At 32.2% G+C, this 15,045-nt stretch overlaps 3 protein-coding genes across 3 annotated transcripts; 1 reads left to right on the forward strand and 2 right to left on the reverse strand.

Moving 5' to 3' along the window:
• Positions 1-478: 478 nt before the first annotated feature.
• LOC113846200 (ETHYLENE INSENSITIVE 3-like 1 protein) lies at positions 479-4,115 on the reverse strand. The gene is made up of 2 exons (XM_027474190.1): positions 3,860-4,115; positions 479-3,013 (listed from the first exon to the last, which is right to left on the reverse strand). Exon 2 carries the CDS (start codon positions 2,809-2,811, stop codon positions 985-987), a length of 1,827 nt encoding a protein of 608 aa, XP_027329991.1. The 5' UTR covers positions 2,812-3,013; positions 3,860-4,115; the 3' UTR covers positions 479-984.
• A 1,996-nt stretch (positions 4,116-6,111) lies between these two features.
• LOC113874528 (AP-1 complex subunit sigma-1-like) lies at positions 6,112-8,855 on the forward strand. The gene is made up of 7 exons (XM_027512750.1): positions 6,112-6,117; positions 6,993-7,079; positions 7,684-7,775; positions 7,874-7,982; positions 8,071-8,106; positions 8,597-8,683; positions 8,784-8,855. The coding sequence occupies exons 1-7, from the start codon at positions 6,112-6,114 to the stop codon at positions 8,853-8,855; spliced, it is 489 nt and encodes a 162-aa protein (XP_027368551.1).
• A 978-nt stretch (positions 8,856-9,833) lies between these two features.
• On the reverse strand, positions 9,834-14,204 carry LOC113846395 (L-ascorbate oxidase). The gene is made up of 5 exons (XM_027474593.1): positions 13,872-14,204; positions 13,616-13,708; positions 13,055-13,267; positions 12,261-12,458; positions 9,834-10,937 (listed from the first exon to the last, which is right to left on the reverse strand). Exons 1-5 carry the CDS (start codon positions 14,127-14,129, stop codon positions 9,978-9,980), a joined length of 1,722 nt encoding a protein of 573 aa, XP_027330394.1. The 5' UTR covers positions 14,130-14,204; the 3' UTR covers positions 9,834-9,977.
• Between the last annotated feature and the right edge of the window lie 841 nt (positions 14,205-15,045).

A 15,045-nucleotide genomic window follows, 5' to 3' on the forward strand; every position in this document is an offset into this window, starting at 1 on the left:
GTTTTGGATACATACAAAAAAAGAACTCGACAAAACCATATAATTAGCCATACACTTGGGTGGATTTGCACTCGGAAGTTTTCAACACGTAGCGATATTAATTTACCACCGTTTCAAACAATTTCTTTACTTCACTGACTTTGATGACAACTATGCCATTCTAAATGGATAATTAGCAGTTCATGTCTCAAAAATGTAAGAAATGAAGTTACTATGCAAAATATTAACATTTTAATGGGCATAAACTAAGCACAAAAATAGAAAAACTGAGTGCAAGTTTAGCCGCCTAACACTATCAAAAGTGATAATGCCCCTTTTGCTCGTCTCATGAATAGGCAATTTCACTTTCAATGAAGACTAAAGATGAACAATTACAAAGCACGCCTAAAGATTTGACTGTCGACTACAAAAAGACAAAGGCAACGTGTCCCTTGAAAAGACCCCACAACACTATGCCATTACCCATACACACAAGTTGATCACGCAATTGAATATGTATGTAAATTGGCATCTGCCAAATGGGGTCCATTTTATATGGAAAAAGATAAGCATGGCATATGAGAAGGCAAACCTCTCTCTTCCCATCATCTACCAAACCAAATTTCCCATAATAACAAGGCCACATATTCAGATTCCTTAACCATGAATGTATAGTGGAACTACAACTCATGAGGGAATAAAAATATTTATTTATATCACAATAGTACATATAGTATCTGTATTAAATAACAACATAGGGCTAACATATAAAAACACACAACAGGGGTTGGTTACATTAGGGAACATCCATGATTTATTAACCCATAATATACCACCAGACCAGACTTGCCAAGCATAATAAAATATCTATAGACCTAAACGATTACATGTGAAGAAAAATGCAGTTACTGCCTTTGAGTCAAGGGAGTTTCACATGATGAGGGCACCCCTTTTAATAATGACACAATAAGAAGTCATTGGTACACGACTTTGCACTTGTCATTTTCACTGGTACCAAATTGAAACATCTTGCTGTTTGTGAAGGGTATCCATCCCTACTCCTTGTATGTCCTCCTTGAAATCAAAGGATGCCAAATCACAAGGTGAACCAAACATCAAATGGATATTATTGTTGTTGTGGCTGGTATCATAAGGAGAGTTCATGGCCTTGAACCGGTCAAATTGACCTTCCTCTCGTGGAAAGAAGTTTCCTTCCATCACCATTCCTTGGCCAGGGAAAAAGTTGTCTTGTTGTTGCTGAATGTTGTGCTGAGAAAGGTTTTGACTTTCTATAGGTACACAATTAGTGGAGCTTCCATTCTTGTTTGCTAGAACATTTGTATCATAGATTGACATTAGGTCACCAATGATTTTCTGGCCATCCTCTGGAACTCCAAGGCCGGTTAGATCAAATGAAGGTTGAACAAGACTTGCAGACTGAGTTGTAGTATTGGGTTGAACAAAGGACTGAGGGAATATAACTGGCTTAACCTCATTAGCATGGAAATTAGGACCACCATAATCTGCAGAATTGTTTCTATATGGACAATTCAATTGATGATTGTCCCTAGAAGACCTGTCTTGAAAACCAAGGCGAACCTCACTGTAAGGGCACTGAGGATGTTCACAAGTGTAGATTTTCTGATCCATCACCATGTTGAAGTCACTAGAAATCTTCCTCTTCCGAATGAAATCCAAGTTTGTGACAACCCCTCCCTTGATTGGATGAGAAGGTTGCTGAATTGGCATCCTTCCCCTCATTCTCTCCATCCCAAGATTGGATGGATGAAGATTCTCAGGTTTCCGGTCCTCCACATCAAAGTTTGGCTCGTCCTCTGCCCCTTCAACATCATACTCGCTGCAATCATTGATGACCAAGGAGCCACTACCTCCACCAGATGATAATGGAGGGCAATAATCGGGATAAAGCTCTCGAGCCAAAGCTTCTTCTTGATTGATGATGGCAAGCCAGGTTGCACTTTCCTTGGCTGTCATTTTATCTTGAAGGCATTTGGACTGCCTCACGAGCTTGCGAATCTTGGCAATATCAGGAGACATATGCTTGATAACTGCAGTGAGAACACCAACCTTCCATGCCTTCTTTAGATCATGAGGTTTCTTGTATGGTGGAGGACCTTGATCTTTAGGTAAACCAATTTGAGGCCACCATTCTTCTTTCCCAGTGGGCCACCATGGTGGAGGAACACCCTTCTCTAATGGGAACCTTCTCTGAGGAGGATCACAGTGCTGCATAAGTGCTGACAAGAGAGAACCCAAGGTTGTATCCTGTAGCTCTTGCAAGGTGTGTGGAGTTGGACCAATGGAATTGCATCCATCGTTCTTTCCTGGAATTGCATTATCTGCTTGATACTTGGCTATGGCAGCCGGACCATTCCGATCAAACCTAACCTTATCCTTCCACCATTCACGAAGATTGTCAGATGCTCCAGTCACCGGTTTTCCTTTCTCAGGAATTATACCATAGACAAACCCTTGTGCCTTACAAACCTCCATCATTTTCAGCATGTACTTCAGTATTCCATCTTGAGCTCTTGACATCTTTTTCCTCCTTGCCTGTTCTTGGGATTGCCTTTGCTTTGCCGCATCAATTCCTTCCTTAGCCTTGGTTTGTTCTTTCAATCGCTTGAGACGCATTTTGTCCCTCCACATCCTCTTCTCAAGCTCATCCACATCAATTTCTTCATCACTGTAATCATCTTCAACTACAGGATCTGGTTCAGTTGGTCTGACAGCAATATCCCCTTCCCCAAGGGCAGGACCACATAACATATCAAAATCCCCACAAAAACCCATGTCATCAAACATCATCATCTTTTCCCACGGTAAAACAACCCAACGATAGACTAAATCTCCAAAAAAAAAAAAAAAAAAAAAAAAAAAAAAAAAAAAAAAGAGGGTTCAGCCTATAAGCTTCAGATGAAGCAAGTAATGTTCCGGGTTTCAAATTTCACCCTCTTCTGTACTATACACCAACTCAATTCAACAAATCTTCAAACTTTAAAGACCTTTACACCTGTAAACAGCCAAAAACAGTGATAACAATTGAGACGGCGCAAAGATCAAACAATACTTTCCAATCATCAACTATGTTGTATATAGGCTAAAAGGCACATACTTCTTTCATTCTCATCCAGCAATATTGGATATAGGCTAAAAGGCGGGTCGGAAAAACACATGGATTAAAAAAAACAAAAAATTGACTGATCACCGATGTTGCACGGCTATTCAAATATGTTGTATCTACGGATACGTTGTCAATTTTAAAGTATTCATCAATAAACAATACGAGTATTTGTCAATTTTAAAGTACATGGGCATTAGATCACTAATTGAAATCTCAAAATTCTGGATTATCTGAAACATAATCCATTTAAACAGTTACTAGACATGAAAATACAAGCACCATATACACTAAGCATGCTTCAGTAATAATTTAGAAAAGAATCGCTAATCAACCCATCATCAAACAGATGACAACCGACAAGTTTCATGCAAAAAAAAGAAAAAAGATATCAGCAAAACAGATGAGGAAACGAATCAAACCAGCTACGAACAGAGGATCTAAGCCCAAACCAATCACTGAAACCCCCACGAGACCATAAACAGCAACAAGAAGCTTACAACATATTAGAAAAACTCAACTGAAGACTAGAAAACTAATAAAAGATTAAAACTTCACAAATCAACAGTGTAGTGAAACCAATACCAACACAAACAGCAACACAAAAAGAAAACAAAAACCCACAATTTTAATTACCAGAAAATGAAAAACCCATAATTTTATTGACCAAGCAGCTGTCAATAGCAAACTGAAAAGTAACAAAAGGCAATTTTTTTTTTTTCATCAAGGGAACCTTACCAGAAGATCCAGAAGTGGGTCTTGTGTTAAGACCACAGGTCAACAAGAGGAGAAGAAGGGTAATTTTTTAGAGCTTCAACAGAAAGAGAATGAAGGAGGAGAAGAGAAAAGAGGGAGAGAGGAAGGTGAGAAGAAAGAGAGTGAGAAAAGGGACAGAGTGTGGAGCATTATCCTGGTTTTATTATTGCTTTAGAAGAAGGGTTTGAGTTGGGGTGGTGCTCTTTGGTGAATGTGAAGTGGGGTGCCATTCATTATTGGCGGGGTTATAAAATAAATAAAATGTTATAAAATCCCGAATTTGAGGACTAATGGAAGTGCAAGAGATATTTATAACATTGGTTAGGTTAATCCAATCCTAACTTCGGAATAATCGGTTATTAGTAGTATTTAATAATAAATTTATTGTGATATTATGTATGAACATTATTAATGAAGTTGCTGTTTCTCTCTCTGTGTTTTGTTTGTGTGTGGGGTCCGTGTGTGTCTCGTAGGTTGCTCATATTGACAAGTTCACCTGACCAATTACGAAGTCACTCACATAAACAAACGGACACACACACAAACGGTCCTTTAACATACTCCAAAATCCTTTTTGGTGTATCCATTCACCACTCAAATTACCTGTAATAACAGGTTTTGTTACTGTTTTTTCCACTGTTCCAAAAACATGTTTCGACCTAATTAGTAATAAGGTATACAAATTTCAGATACATGAAAAGTCAAACACTTTAACCTGTGTAATATAGGATATACGAGTTTATTGATCAGGTTGTCATGTAAAACATTGTAAAAGTTTAATGTTATGATTAATTTCTTTGAAGTGAAAGATTATTTTCAATTCTACCTGTCAAAAACTAAAAAAAGTACACCAAGATATTAAGTATAAAAGTTATTTGTATCTCTTTTCATAATAACTTAAATTTTTTAAATTATATTTATGTTTTTAAGGACCAAAATTCTTTTTGGTCGGCAATAATGGACCAAAACTATTTAGGGGTGTTTGTGAACAAGATTGGATTGATTTTTAAGGCAAGTAATCATTCAATCCAATAATAAAAATATATTGTGATTTAATTTTAGACTGTTTCAAATAATTTTTCAACTTCAATGAAATCCGATTGTAAGTAATTTAGATCATATCAAATGAACCATTCTTTATAATTTTATCTTAAACTTAGTTAGAAGATAATAAACAATTTTTTTTATTTTTACACTATTTTTAATTAAATATTATTTTTATATAAAACATAAAATTGATATAAAAAATATATGATGTATAAGAATACACTTAAATTAATCTAAAATAAATAAAATGATCAAATATATCCATAAAAACTAATTAAAAGTTATAAATTTAAAAGTAAAATTATTAAAATTAACTAAGTGTTGTAATTTTATAATATATATAGATACACAAATTCGATTTGAATTCGATTAATTTTAAAATTGAATTCAAGATTTAATTAAAAATATTTTTATGATATTTACTTATTTTTTATTTTTTTCGATTTTGTAATTTACGTTGAATTTGTGAACGATTACATGATTTACGAAGAAAGAGCACTTAATATACTGTGTACAGAGCATAGAGAGAGCATCGATACTCTGCATAAGTGAGTGGATGAGTGACGAGACATTAGTGGAACACACTGTGAAACCATTCAAAGGGAAAAGAGTGAATTCAATGGAAGCAAGAAAAAGAGAAAAAAAAATTTCCCTAATTTTTGTTTAAAGGAAAATTTGATTTTTTATTTGATAATAATAATAATAATAATAACAAAATTATTATTATATTTTACTTGTAACTTTTTTATTTGATTAGTGACACATAGATGAAATTTTTTAAGCCTACGTGAATTTTTCCTTTTTTTTTAATGACGTTTGGTTATTAAAATCATAATTATAATAGTTTATCTTTTAAAAAAAATTTTAAAAATATGCGAAGAATTTAAGTGGATCGGGCTTATCATTAAGGCCCATTAAGCTCCTTAGCATATAATATACATCAGTTTATTTTGACCTAAAAAATATCACTTTTTCTTTCATTTGGACTAAATCAGATCATGTAGTTATATTAATTAGTAATCTCTAAGAGTGTTTAAGCACAAAGGTTTGAGAACAAAAAACACGTCTTATTTTATTCAAATTATTTTTTATTTTACAATATTTAATTAGTTTTTGTAATAATATCCTTATTTATTATGAATACCTTTTGCCAACTACTAACAATTTTAATAACTTTAGCACTTTTAATGGAGGTATTTAAGTGAAATTAATTTATTGTATCATGTAATTGATAAGATTAATATTTTTTAATAATTATAAATAATTTACATAATTACCTACTAATTTATCTAATACGCATCAAACAGGATATAAAAAGAGTGGGTAGCATATGGTGCTGGCCAACCATTTGGGTGGCAAGTTTAGTAGACGTCAATAACATCATTAGATATTTCATAAGATAATGTTTGATGCTGCAATCATCACCTTATAATATGCAAAGATTGTATAATTGTGTTTTCAGTAGTATAACACAATTAGAACTAAATAAGCTATAAATACAAAAAAAACAGTGATTAGGCATGAGTCCTTCTTCTAAGTAACAACTCAATTTTATATTAATAAGTAAAAGAAAAACAAATCCATATTTGAAAAATTATTTATTAAAAAAAATAATCAGATACACAGTTTAATTTGTGTGAAACTAATGAACCCAGAAAGTTAAACTTTGTAACGCATCACAAAACGGAATAACTTTGTCCCTTTCTGAAAAGTGTAAAACATCAATCTTCAAAGAATTTTAATTGTATTATTCTCAAACCCCATCAATATCAATCATCAATGGTAAATGTTTTTCCTTCTCACTTTCATCATTTTTTAATTATATCCATGTTACATGTTCTAAAAAATTTTGTGATTCCTTCTGATGAACCTAAACTCATTATGTAGTGGCTGAGGTCACAATTTGTTGTCGACGTTGGCTTAATTCCCTCCACATCCCTTTGGATTTGATTTTGAATTATATATATGATTGGTTTCGTAGTCATAGATCATGTGTATACATAGTCTATATTATAATTATAAATGAAATGTAGTGACTCTAATAAATAATAATTCTTTTTGGTTGTAGATTCACTTTGTGCTTCTCATTAGTCGACAAGGAAAAGTGAGGCTCACGAAATGGTATTCACCATACTCTCAAAAGGAAAGATCCAAGGTATCTGTCCCTAATTCAAATATACAATATAAAGGGTCTAATTTTAACCCCATCTATAGGATCTTGGTAATTGAAATTGCACAAATCATTGAATGTGAGTCTTTAATTTTGCTTCATCGCTGAAATTGCATGTTGAATCTCCGGAATCAGCAGACACATATATAGGGGTGATAACAAGCCAAACACTCGAATAAAAAAAGATATTGAATTTGTGTTATGAGATTTATCAAACCAGCTAAACCAATGATTCTTCTGATAAGGCAGAAACCCTTATACATGTATAAAGATATTTTATTGTATTTGGCACTTCATTTGTTTGATTGTCTTTTACACTGAACAAATCAGAGTATTTTTCTAACACATACTAGGCATATTTCATATACTTCTTGATATTTTTATATTTAATGTTAATGTTTAGTGTATTCATGAATTTGTTAAATATATGCACTGGATCATATCCTTATATTAAAGTTTCTGCTATGTCACCATGTTTTCCCTTCATCTATGTTAATGCCTCATAGTACTTAAATTACAAAAAATAGTATTTACTTGCCTCTGTAACACGGATTTTACTTCTTGCTATCCTCTTATAAAATTTTGGAAGGTAATTCGAGAGTTAAGTGGCCTAATTATCTCTCGAGCCCCAAAGCTCTGCAACTTCGTGGAGTGGAAAGGTTTCAAAGTTGTTTATAAAAGGTGGTCATGACTGTCCCCTTTGTTATTTTGCCTCGGTTGCATGCTTAGCAAAATACATTGAACAATAATTGACTCTAATGGTATTGGTTGTTGTTAAGATATGCTAGCCTCTACTTTTGCATCTGCAATGATCAAGACGACAATGAATTGGAGACCCTTGCCATTATTCATCACTATGTTGAGACACTGGATCGCTATTTTGGCAGTGTGAGTATCATAAACTGTTTCAAGTTCTTAATAATTAGTACACATAAATCAGAACCTCAATTTGTTTCTCTCCTACTTATCTTGCCAGGTTTGTGAGCTGGATTTAATCTTTAATTTTCATAAGGTAAATCATTTCCTTTCATACTGTATTCTCTCTTATTATTATTAAACTTGAATATAAAATCTCAATGTTATAATGCACATAGTTCGACTTTATTTTGATGAACAAAACTGTGTTATCCATTTAATCCTAGATTACGAAGATAAAACTCAAATTTTGATTAGAGAATAAAGCCAAAAGAATTCCAAGATGCTACACTTAAATTTTGACTTGTTTTTGCATCCCCTTAGAAATCAAATCTTATAATCTAATGTCATGTTAAACAGTATAGCTTCCATGGTAAATTAGACTTTTAATTAAACTAAGACAGAGGATCCCTCTTAGGTTGGTTCCACTCTACTTTGTGATCAATCATAATGTCTGTTTTTTTAATATAACTTGAAAGTCCTATATAACTAAGAACACTAATGATGTAATGGGAAAAAAAATCTACCATTTATTCTTTCATTATTTGTCTTGTATGAATGATTAAAATTAAGCTTGATCCTATCAGGCATATTTTATATTGGATGAAATTTTGCTGGCTGGAGCAATGCAGGAGACTAGTAAGAGAGCAACTCTGAGACTGATAGGTGCACAGGTATGACTACAAAAGAGCCCTTCCACTTCCAATTTCTATAATAATCATATTCTGTAACATTGTGTTTCACAAAATTCTGAACTTATGGTATGAGTTGCAGGAGGATTTAGTTGAAGCTGCTAAAGAGGAAGTCAGTTCACTGAGTAATATAATTGCTCAGGCGACCAAATAAAAGTGTCATTCAAGGATTGAAAATTTATTGGCAGCTCAAAATTTTCAATCTGGTGAAAATTTTTCGCTAGAAAATCATTAAGATTGGAAATTTTGATACAAGACAAACAATTTGATTCTTAATAGAATCACAACACGCATATTAAGTCATGCACCTGAAATAAGGCTTGTTGCTATTTTATTGAGATTGGAAATTTGTTTATGTTAAATTGTTTATCGCTGCATCATCTTTATTGACCATAGTATGCAGCTAATGATCTAATTAATACGTAAATGTTACACTGTATTGCTTTGTAATATAACTCAAAATTATTGGGTGTTATTAAAAATAATATAACTCAAAATTATTGGTGCGGTTTCCATAACATGGACATTTTTATTACTCGTGAGTCAAATGATAATGTTAGTTTATGATTTTTCGTCATGGAAACTATACCAAATTTGGTTTGCTTGAGAAGTCTTCATGAATGTCTGTCAAGCTCATTCATTAGGAATGTTTTATGGAAAACACTAACAACTACTTTTAAGGCTAAATAGTTAAGAATTAAAAAAAATGTCATATACTAACACAGCTTTAGTAAGATTTATTTATTTATTTCTTATAAGTATTCTTATGATACTGTCACAAAACCTATATTTTATATATTAATGCATTCAGTTGGTTCAAAATGATAGTTCAATATTCTCAAAAATCATTGTCATTTTCATTTTCTATTTCATTTCACTTGAACATACCTTAATTATATAAACTCCTTAAATCTCTTATTATTAACTCACTCTTTTCTTGGCCATTTTTTTTACCCCGCATGCCAACCATGCTAATCGATTGCAGACTAATAGGATAACAAGCCATAATTTAACACTTACAATGGGCATACAAATTTAACATGTTTTTATAATATCAAAGATACTCCATTGATCTACACACATGCATTTCTCTTAAGTTTATGAATTACACAGATTTGCAAAGGATAAATGCAACAGAGAAAAGATAACTACCCTATGCGAGGTAGTCAATGGAAACATAACACAATAACACCAACAAATTGACGGGAGTAACAAGGCATGCATGAGAAAAAGCTAAATTCAATGAATTCAATGCAAACACAAGTGGCTACTAATTTCAATTGTGTTTCTTACTCATGAAAATCTTCCGAGTAAGGCCACATGCAAGAGCTTCCCTAGGAATAGCCTTCACATTTTGAACAGCTTCAGCAAAAATCACACCCATTCCCATGTGCAAATGAGGTTCAATATGGCAATGGAAGGCCCAAACTCCAGGATTATCAGCCTTAAACCTTAAAGCAGTCCAACCATAAGGAAAAATCACTGCAGTATTTCTCAATGGTGGGTTTTTCAAATTGAATTTTTTCTCATCACCCGGTTGAAATTTTCCATCTCCATACCCCAAAACCCAAAAGTCATGGCCATGCAAATGCCAAGGGTGAATTTCACTATTTTTCCCTTTTAATACATTGGCATTTTGGAGTATCACATCAACCACTTGGTTAAGCTGAAACATGTACACCCCACTTCCAATATTTGAATTAGGATTCACAGGAGGGTTCAAGATATCATAATTTGCTGAGAAATTATCAGGTGGACTTTTTTGGTCAAAGGCACCATTTAGTTTAAACTTAATAGAGCCTAGGTAAGGAGTTGATGGTAATGTTAAGGAGACATTGTTAATGGCCCATTTAGTGTATCCATCAACAAGGTTTTGTGTGTTGAGAAGGAAAATTCTACGATCATAATGAAGTGGAGGTTGTGGAGTTCCCATCAAAGCAAGAATTTTCTCAGTGAATGCTTTGCTACGACTATAATCATCCCATTGAGGTGTGATGGGGGGTGGAGATGTAGGAAAAACTGAGGCAGACATTGTTTTGTAGTTGAGTATGGTTAAGGCTTGTGATGTGTCGGGCTTTCTTCCTCTAACACCAACTGAAATCCAATAGTTTTTCTTCGGATCTTGATCTGTTCTGAGAAGGACTGAATAACTCTCACCAGAATATATGTCGATATCGTCTACAGTAAATGGTTGCACGTAGTTTCCATCAGCTTCCACCACTACCATTTTGTGATTCTATAAGAACAAAAAAATATGCTAAGTACACATCAATATTCATTTCTACACCAACTGACGTTAGAGAAATATACTTTTTACTGCAAAAGATTTCGGTTTGCATGTTAGAAATACCGAAATCTTTTATAATTAAAATTTAGCTTTTATATCCTTCATGAAGCAATGTGATTTGAGTGTAAAACATTAAAAAAAAAATAATAGATGTGGTAGGTAATATTAATAAAAAAGAAAAGAACGGATAAAAATAGAATATAAGAAAAATTAAATGTGAAAATATTATTGATATGTTACATAATAAAATCTTTTTTTATAATATCATTAAAAAAAACTGAACTTAACTCATTTATAAATATTAGTTTACAGGGTGAAATTTATTTAAATTTTATAAAAAATATTATGTCTAGATTTTTAATTGATGTAAACTATTTACTGAGTTCAGGACTATATATCTAGTTTGTGAAGTGTATAGGTTAGATATACATATTAGTAACTAACATTCAAATTAAATAAGTTCTCATATCGTAAATTTAATCTTAACTCAATTTTAAAAAATAGTTTATAAGAAGAAGATTATCTAAGCTTTATAAAATATATTATAGTCACATTTTTAATTAAAGTGAGGCCTTTTTTTCTGTAAAAAAAGTGAGGTATTTTACAACAATCTTCAAAGGGAGAATTGAATCCGTACAGGCCTGAGCCCATAAGTGTGGGGCCTGGGATTACGGATGGACAGAACAGAAAAGGCCAAGATCTGTACAACAATCTTGGTTGCTGCTTTGCCATCTCCACAATAATCTTCCTAATTTTCCCTTTTATTTTTTTTTAATTTGTACAAAAAAAATTATTTATTTTAATATATATATATATATGTTGTACTAATAAGTTTATAGTTTATAATTAATTTTATTATGAAAATCAGATTCAATCAACTTTGAAAACGACCCCAAATCCGACCAAAACATAAAATTTAGTATTCAAGACTCAATCATTGCCAAATTATAGCTTCAAGCAACTGGATTGTTTATTCTAAATATGAAGTATGATAAAATTTAAAGTCATGTAAATTATTTATTCTAAAATATGAAAAAAAAGTATTTATGTGCATCATTATACCAATAAATTAAGTTAAAATCTTCTTTTTTTATTTTGTAAGTGGTTATTGTTTGCTTTGTCCTTAGGTTAAACATAATCCTTTTCTTAAGCTTTAATTCCTTACCTTAATACCAATCTAGTATGTGCTTTTGAAGTAAAATTGTAGTAATGCATGATTTATATCATTAAATAAATATTATGATGGAACAAAATATATAATAGAAAACTTACCGCAATGGCCAAATTGAGAGATGCTAAGGAAGTGGAACTGGCAATTCTGATTCTGTAGGTCTTGTTTGGATCGACATGGAGAATCTCGGGTGCACATTCTTCACCACCTCTAAAATTGCATTGGGGCAAGGTGGTGTTCTTGATAAGATTAGCTGCCATGGAACAATTGTATTGTCCTCTTCCATTAATAAGCAAGGACTGAAAAAGTAAAGTTAATGTTTCCAAGGTGAGAAGATGAACCTTTGGATTATACATATAATTACTTCATCAAATGAATTTGTTTGAAGCAAAACACTGTTGAAGCATTTTATTATTGTTTTAAAAAAAGAGCTTTATGTCATCATATAAGAATCTGGGACTAAAAGACAATTTGGCAATGGATTTATCATCCAATTAATTTTCACTTCTTAAAAAACACAAACATTAATCTTACAATGTTTTCACTAATTGTTTATCAAAGACACGTAGCCATTCATAAAATAAAAATTACCACAAACATTAGTGTTAAAAATCTGGTTGAAAAATGAACAATATGTTGGGAAGATTTGTACCAAATTCACAGAATTCCAACATATACCCACTTGCGGGTGATGGACATACGCAATGAAATTGTATCCATACATTCAAAATATTCCATTTTCCATTTTTATTCTTACATCACATGAGGGAGATGGTACATAAAGCTGACATACGATGTGTCCTTTCACATACATTATTATTGATCCATTATAAGACTTGAAGAAGCAAAGAAAAGAATCACACACTACGTGGGTTGTTTTGTTCAATTAATTTACCTGAGGTTCATTGATCCATTTGAATGGCTTGGAAGAGAGGCCAACCTCTTGCTCATGTGTACTTTTGTGCCACCAGTCACTCAACAAAAGGTTGAACTCACCATCATAATGGAATGGTTCCTTTTGTCCATTTGGCAAATCCACTATCAAAGAACCATACAACCCCGCTGCTCTTTGCATACCATAATGCCCATGGTAGAAGTATGTACCCGGCTGCACCATATTTTTACCCATGAATATTATTACATTAACTTAATTATATACTTTGAACATTCAACGCATAACATGCACTATAAAAATTTAAAAATGTTATAAATATTATAAACATAATGTAACAATAACAATATAATACATTATAATAACAAATTTTGAAATGTAAAACAGTGACATATATGTACCATTAGTACATCATACATCTATTGATAATGCAAACCCACAATGTTCTGAACAATATATGCATGTAAGTTAGGACTAATGAACATCGAAGGGATAATTAACAAACACCAATTAAGAAACTAAACAGAAAACAAGGAGATCAACGTAATAATGCATGTAATATACCCTGTCAACTGTGAATCTGTAATGAAAAGTTTCTCCAGGGCTTATAGCACACTGTGAAATGGAAGCTGTTCCATCTGCCCAAGGTGTTCCATACTGTAACACAGTAGAAGTGTGGGTTTAGGTTGATAAAAAAAAAAAAGATAAACAAAAAATTTGTATCTTAAAATTTTTTTTTATAAAAGTAACATACTGTCAGCATATTTTTTTAATGTCTCAAGAGTACTAGGTAGTTAATAAAAAAAATAGAAAGAAAAACCTGTCTAATTCCATGCCAGTGAATAACAGTTCCTTCTGTGGAAAGCTTATTGGTGAGTGCAATATCAAGGGTGTCTCCAGCTTGAGCTCTGATAGTGGGGCCAGGAAACTGGCCATTGATTCCCATCACAACGTGCTCATGGCAATCTGGCTCACGAAGCATGTACTCTACATCAAACTTGTAGTGCCTCACAGCTCCTAGTGATAACTGTAATAAACACAACCAAATGCACCATTGGGTTAGAGCTTTGAAGCTCATTTTCTTGCTTTTCCTCTGAGAGCCTTATGAGGAGGAGCAAATTGTCAATAGATTGGAAGGTTATGGCATTATGGCTTAGCTGGGTGCCCTTGTATATATAGAGAGGGGAGGATCTAGATATAGACATTCTATTATATTAAAGACAAAACTTATTCTTTATTAATTAAAATGTTATTTTAATAAGTAATTTTTTATCACACTTGACTTAATAAATTACTTCACTATTATTTAGTTTCTTTATATTTTAAAAGATAATAATTTTCTTTTATATTGATTTTTTTGGTGTTAAATCTCAACCATACTTTAAGTTGTTTTTAAATTTTACTTTTTCCTCCCAATTTACTCTTAAGCAAATCAATTAGGTTTGCTTTTGTCAATGAAAAATAGTAGTACTTGAGAATAAAGTCATGCACAAGGAATAAATTAAGCAAAAAAAAAATTAGGTTTAACTTTTGTAATATTTCCCCCTTATTCCTCTATCTATTCCTTTAGTGCGTTTGGCAATTTGTTTAAACTTTAAAAAAGTAAACACGACTGGCACCCATCTTCAATATGAACACTGATAAGTAGATATTTCAATTATCGGATACTGGAATTTTTGTTTTATGAGAAGTTCGATATTTTTGAATTATTGCATATAGTTGGGGCAAATCAAACTTGTATAAGTTTTATAAATAATTCAAATTATTAACTCCAAATTATTTTACAGCGATACAGAATAAAAGTTCATTCAGCAAAGGAGTCCATATTTCAAAATAACAATAATTTAATCTTAGCTATACTTAAAATATTGTATTTTATTACTTTTTTTCCCAAAGGAGTTATAAAATTTAAGTCAAAATTAACTTCTATTTTTGTAAGGCTATATATACATATAAAACTTATAGAATATTTTAGGTCCAAACGAAGTAAACTC

This window comes from Abrus precatorius, unplaced genomic scaffold, assembly GCF_003935025.1.
Source record: "Abrus precatorius isolate BTA unplaced genomic scaffold, Abrus_2018 Scaffold8, whole genome shotgun sequence".
Classification (NCBI taxonomy): domain Eukaryota; kingdom Viridiplantae; phylum Streptophyta; class Magnoliopsida; order Fabales; family Fabaceae; genus Abrus; species Abrus precatorius.

What these genes read in the sequence shown, in the direction of transcription:
- LOC113846200 (XM_027474190.1), bottom strand. Translation starts at nt 2,811, where the DNA reads ATGATGATGTTTGATGACATGGGTTTTTGTGGGGATTTTGATATGTTA.
- LOC113874528 (XM_027512750.1), top strand. An exon ending in CTCAAAAGGAAAGATCCAAG is followed by an intron (nt 7,080 to 7,683) that starts GTATCTGTCCCT and finishes AAATTTTGGAAG; the next exon opens with GTAATTCGAGAGTTAAGTGG. An exon ending in TTCAAAGTTGTTTATAAAAG is followed by an intron (nt 7,776 to 7,873) that starts GTGGTCATGACT and finishes GTTGTTGTTAAG; the next exon opens with ATATGCTAGCCTCTACTTTT.
- LOC113846395 (XM_027474593.1), bottom strand. Translation starts at nt 14,129, where the DNA reads ATGAGCTTCAAAGCTCTAACCCAATGGTGCATTTGGTTGTGTTTATTA. An exon ending in ACTGGCATGGAATTAGACAG is followed by an intron (nt 13,709 to 13,871) that starts GTTTTTCTTTCT and finishes ACTGTGTTACAG; the next exon opens with TATGGAACACCTTGGGCAGA. An exon ending in ACAGATTCACAGTTGACAGG is followed by an intron (nt 13,268 to 13,615) that starts GTATATTACATG and finishes AATATGGTGCAG; the next exon opens with CCGGGTACATACTTCTACCA.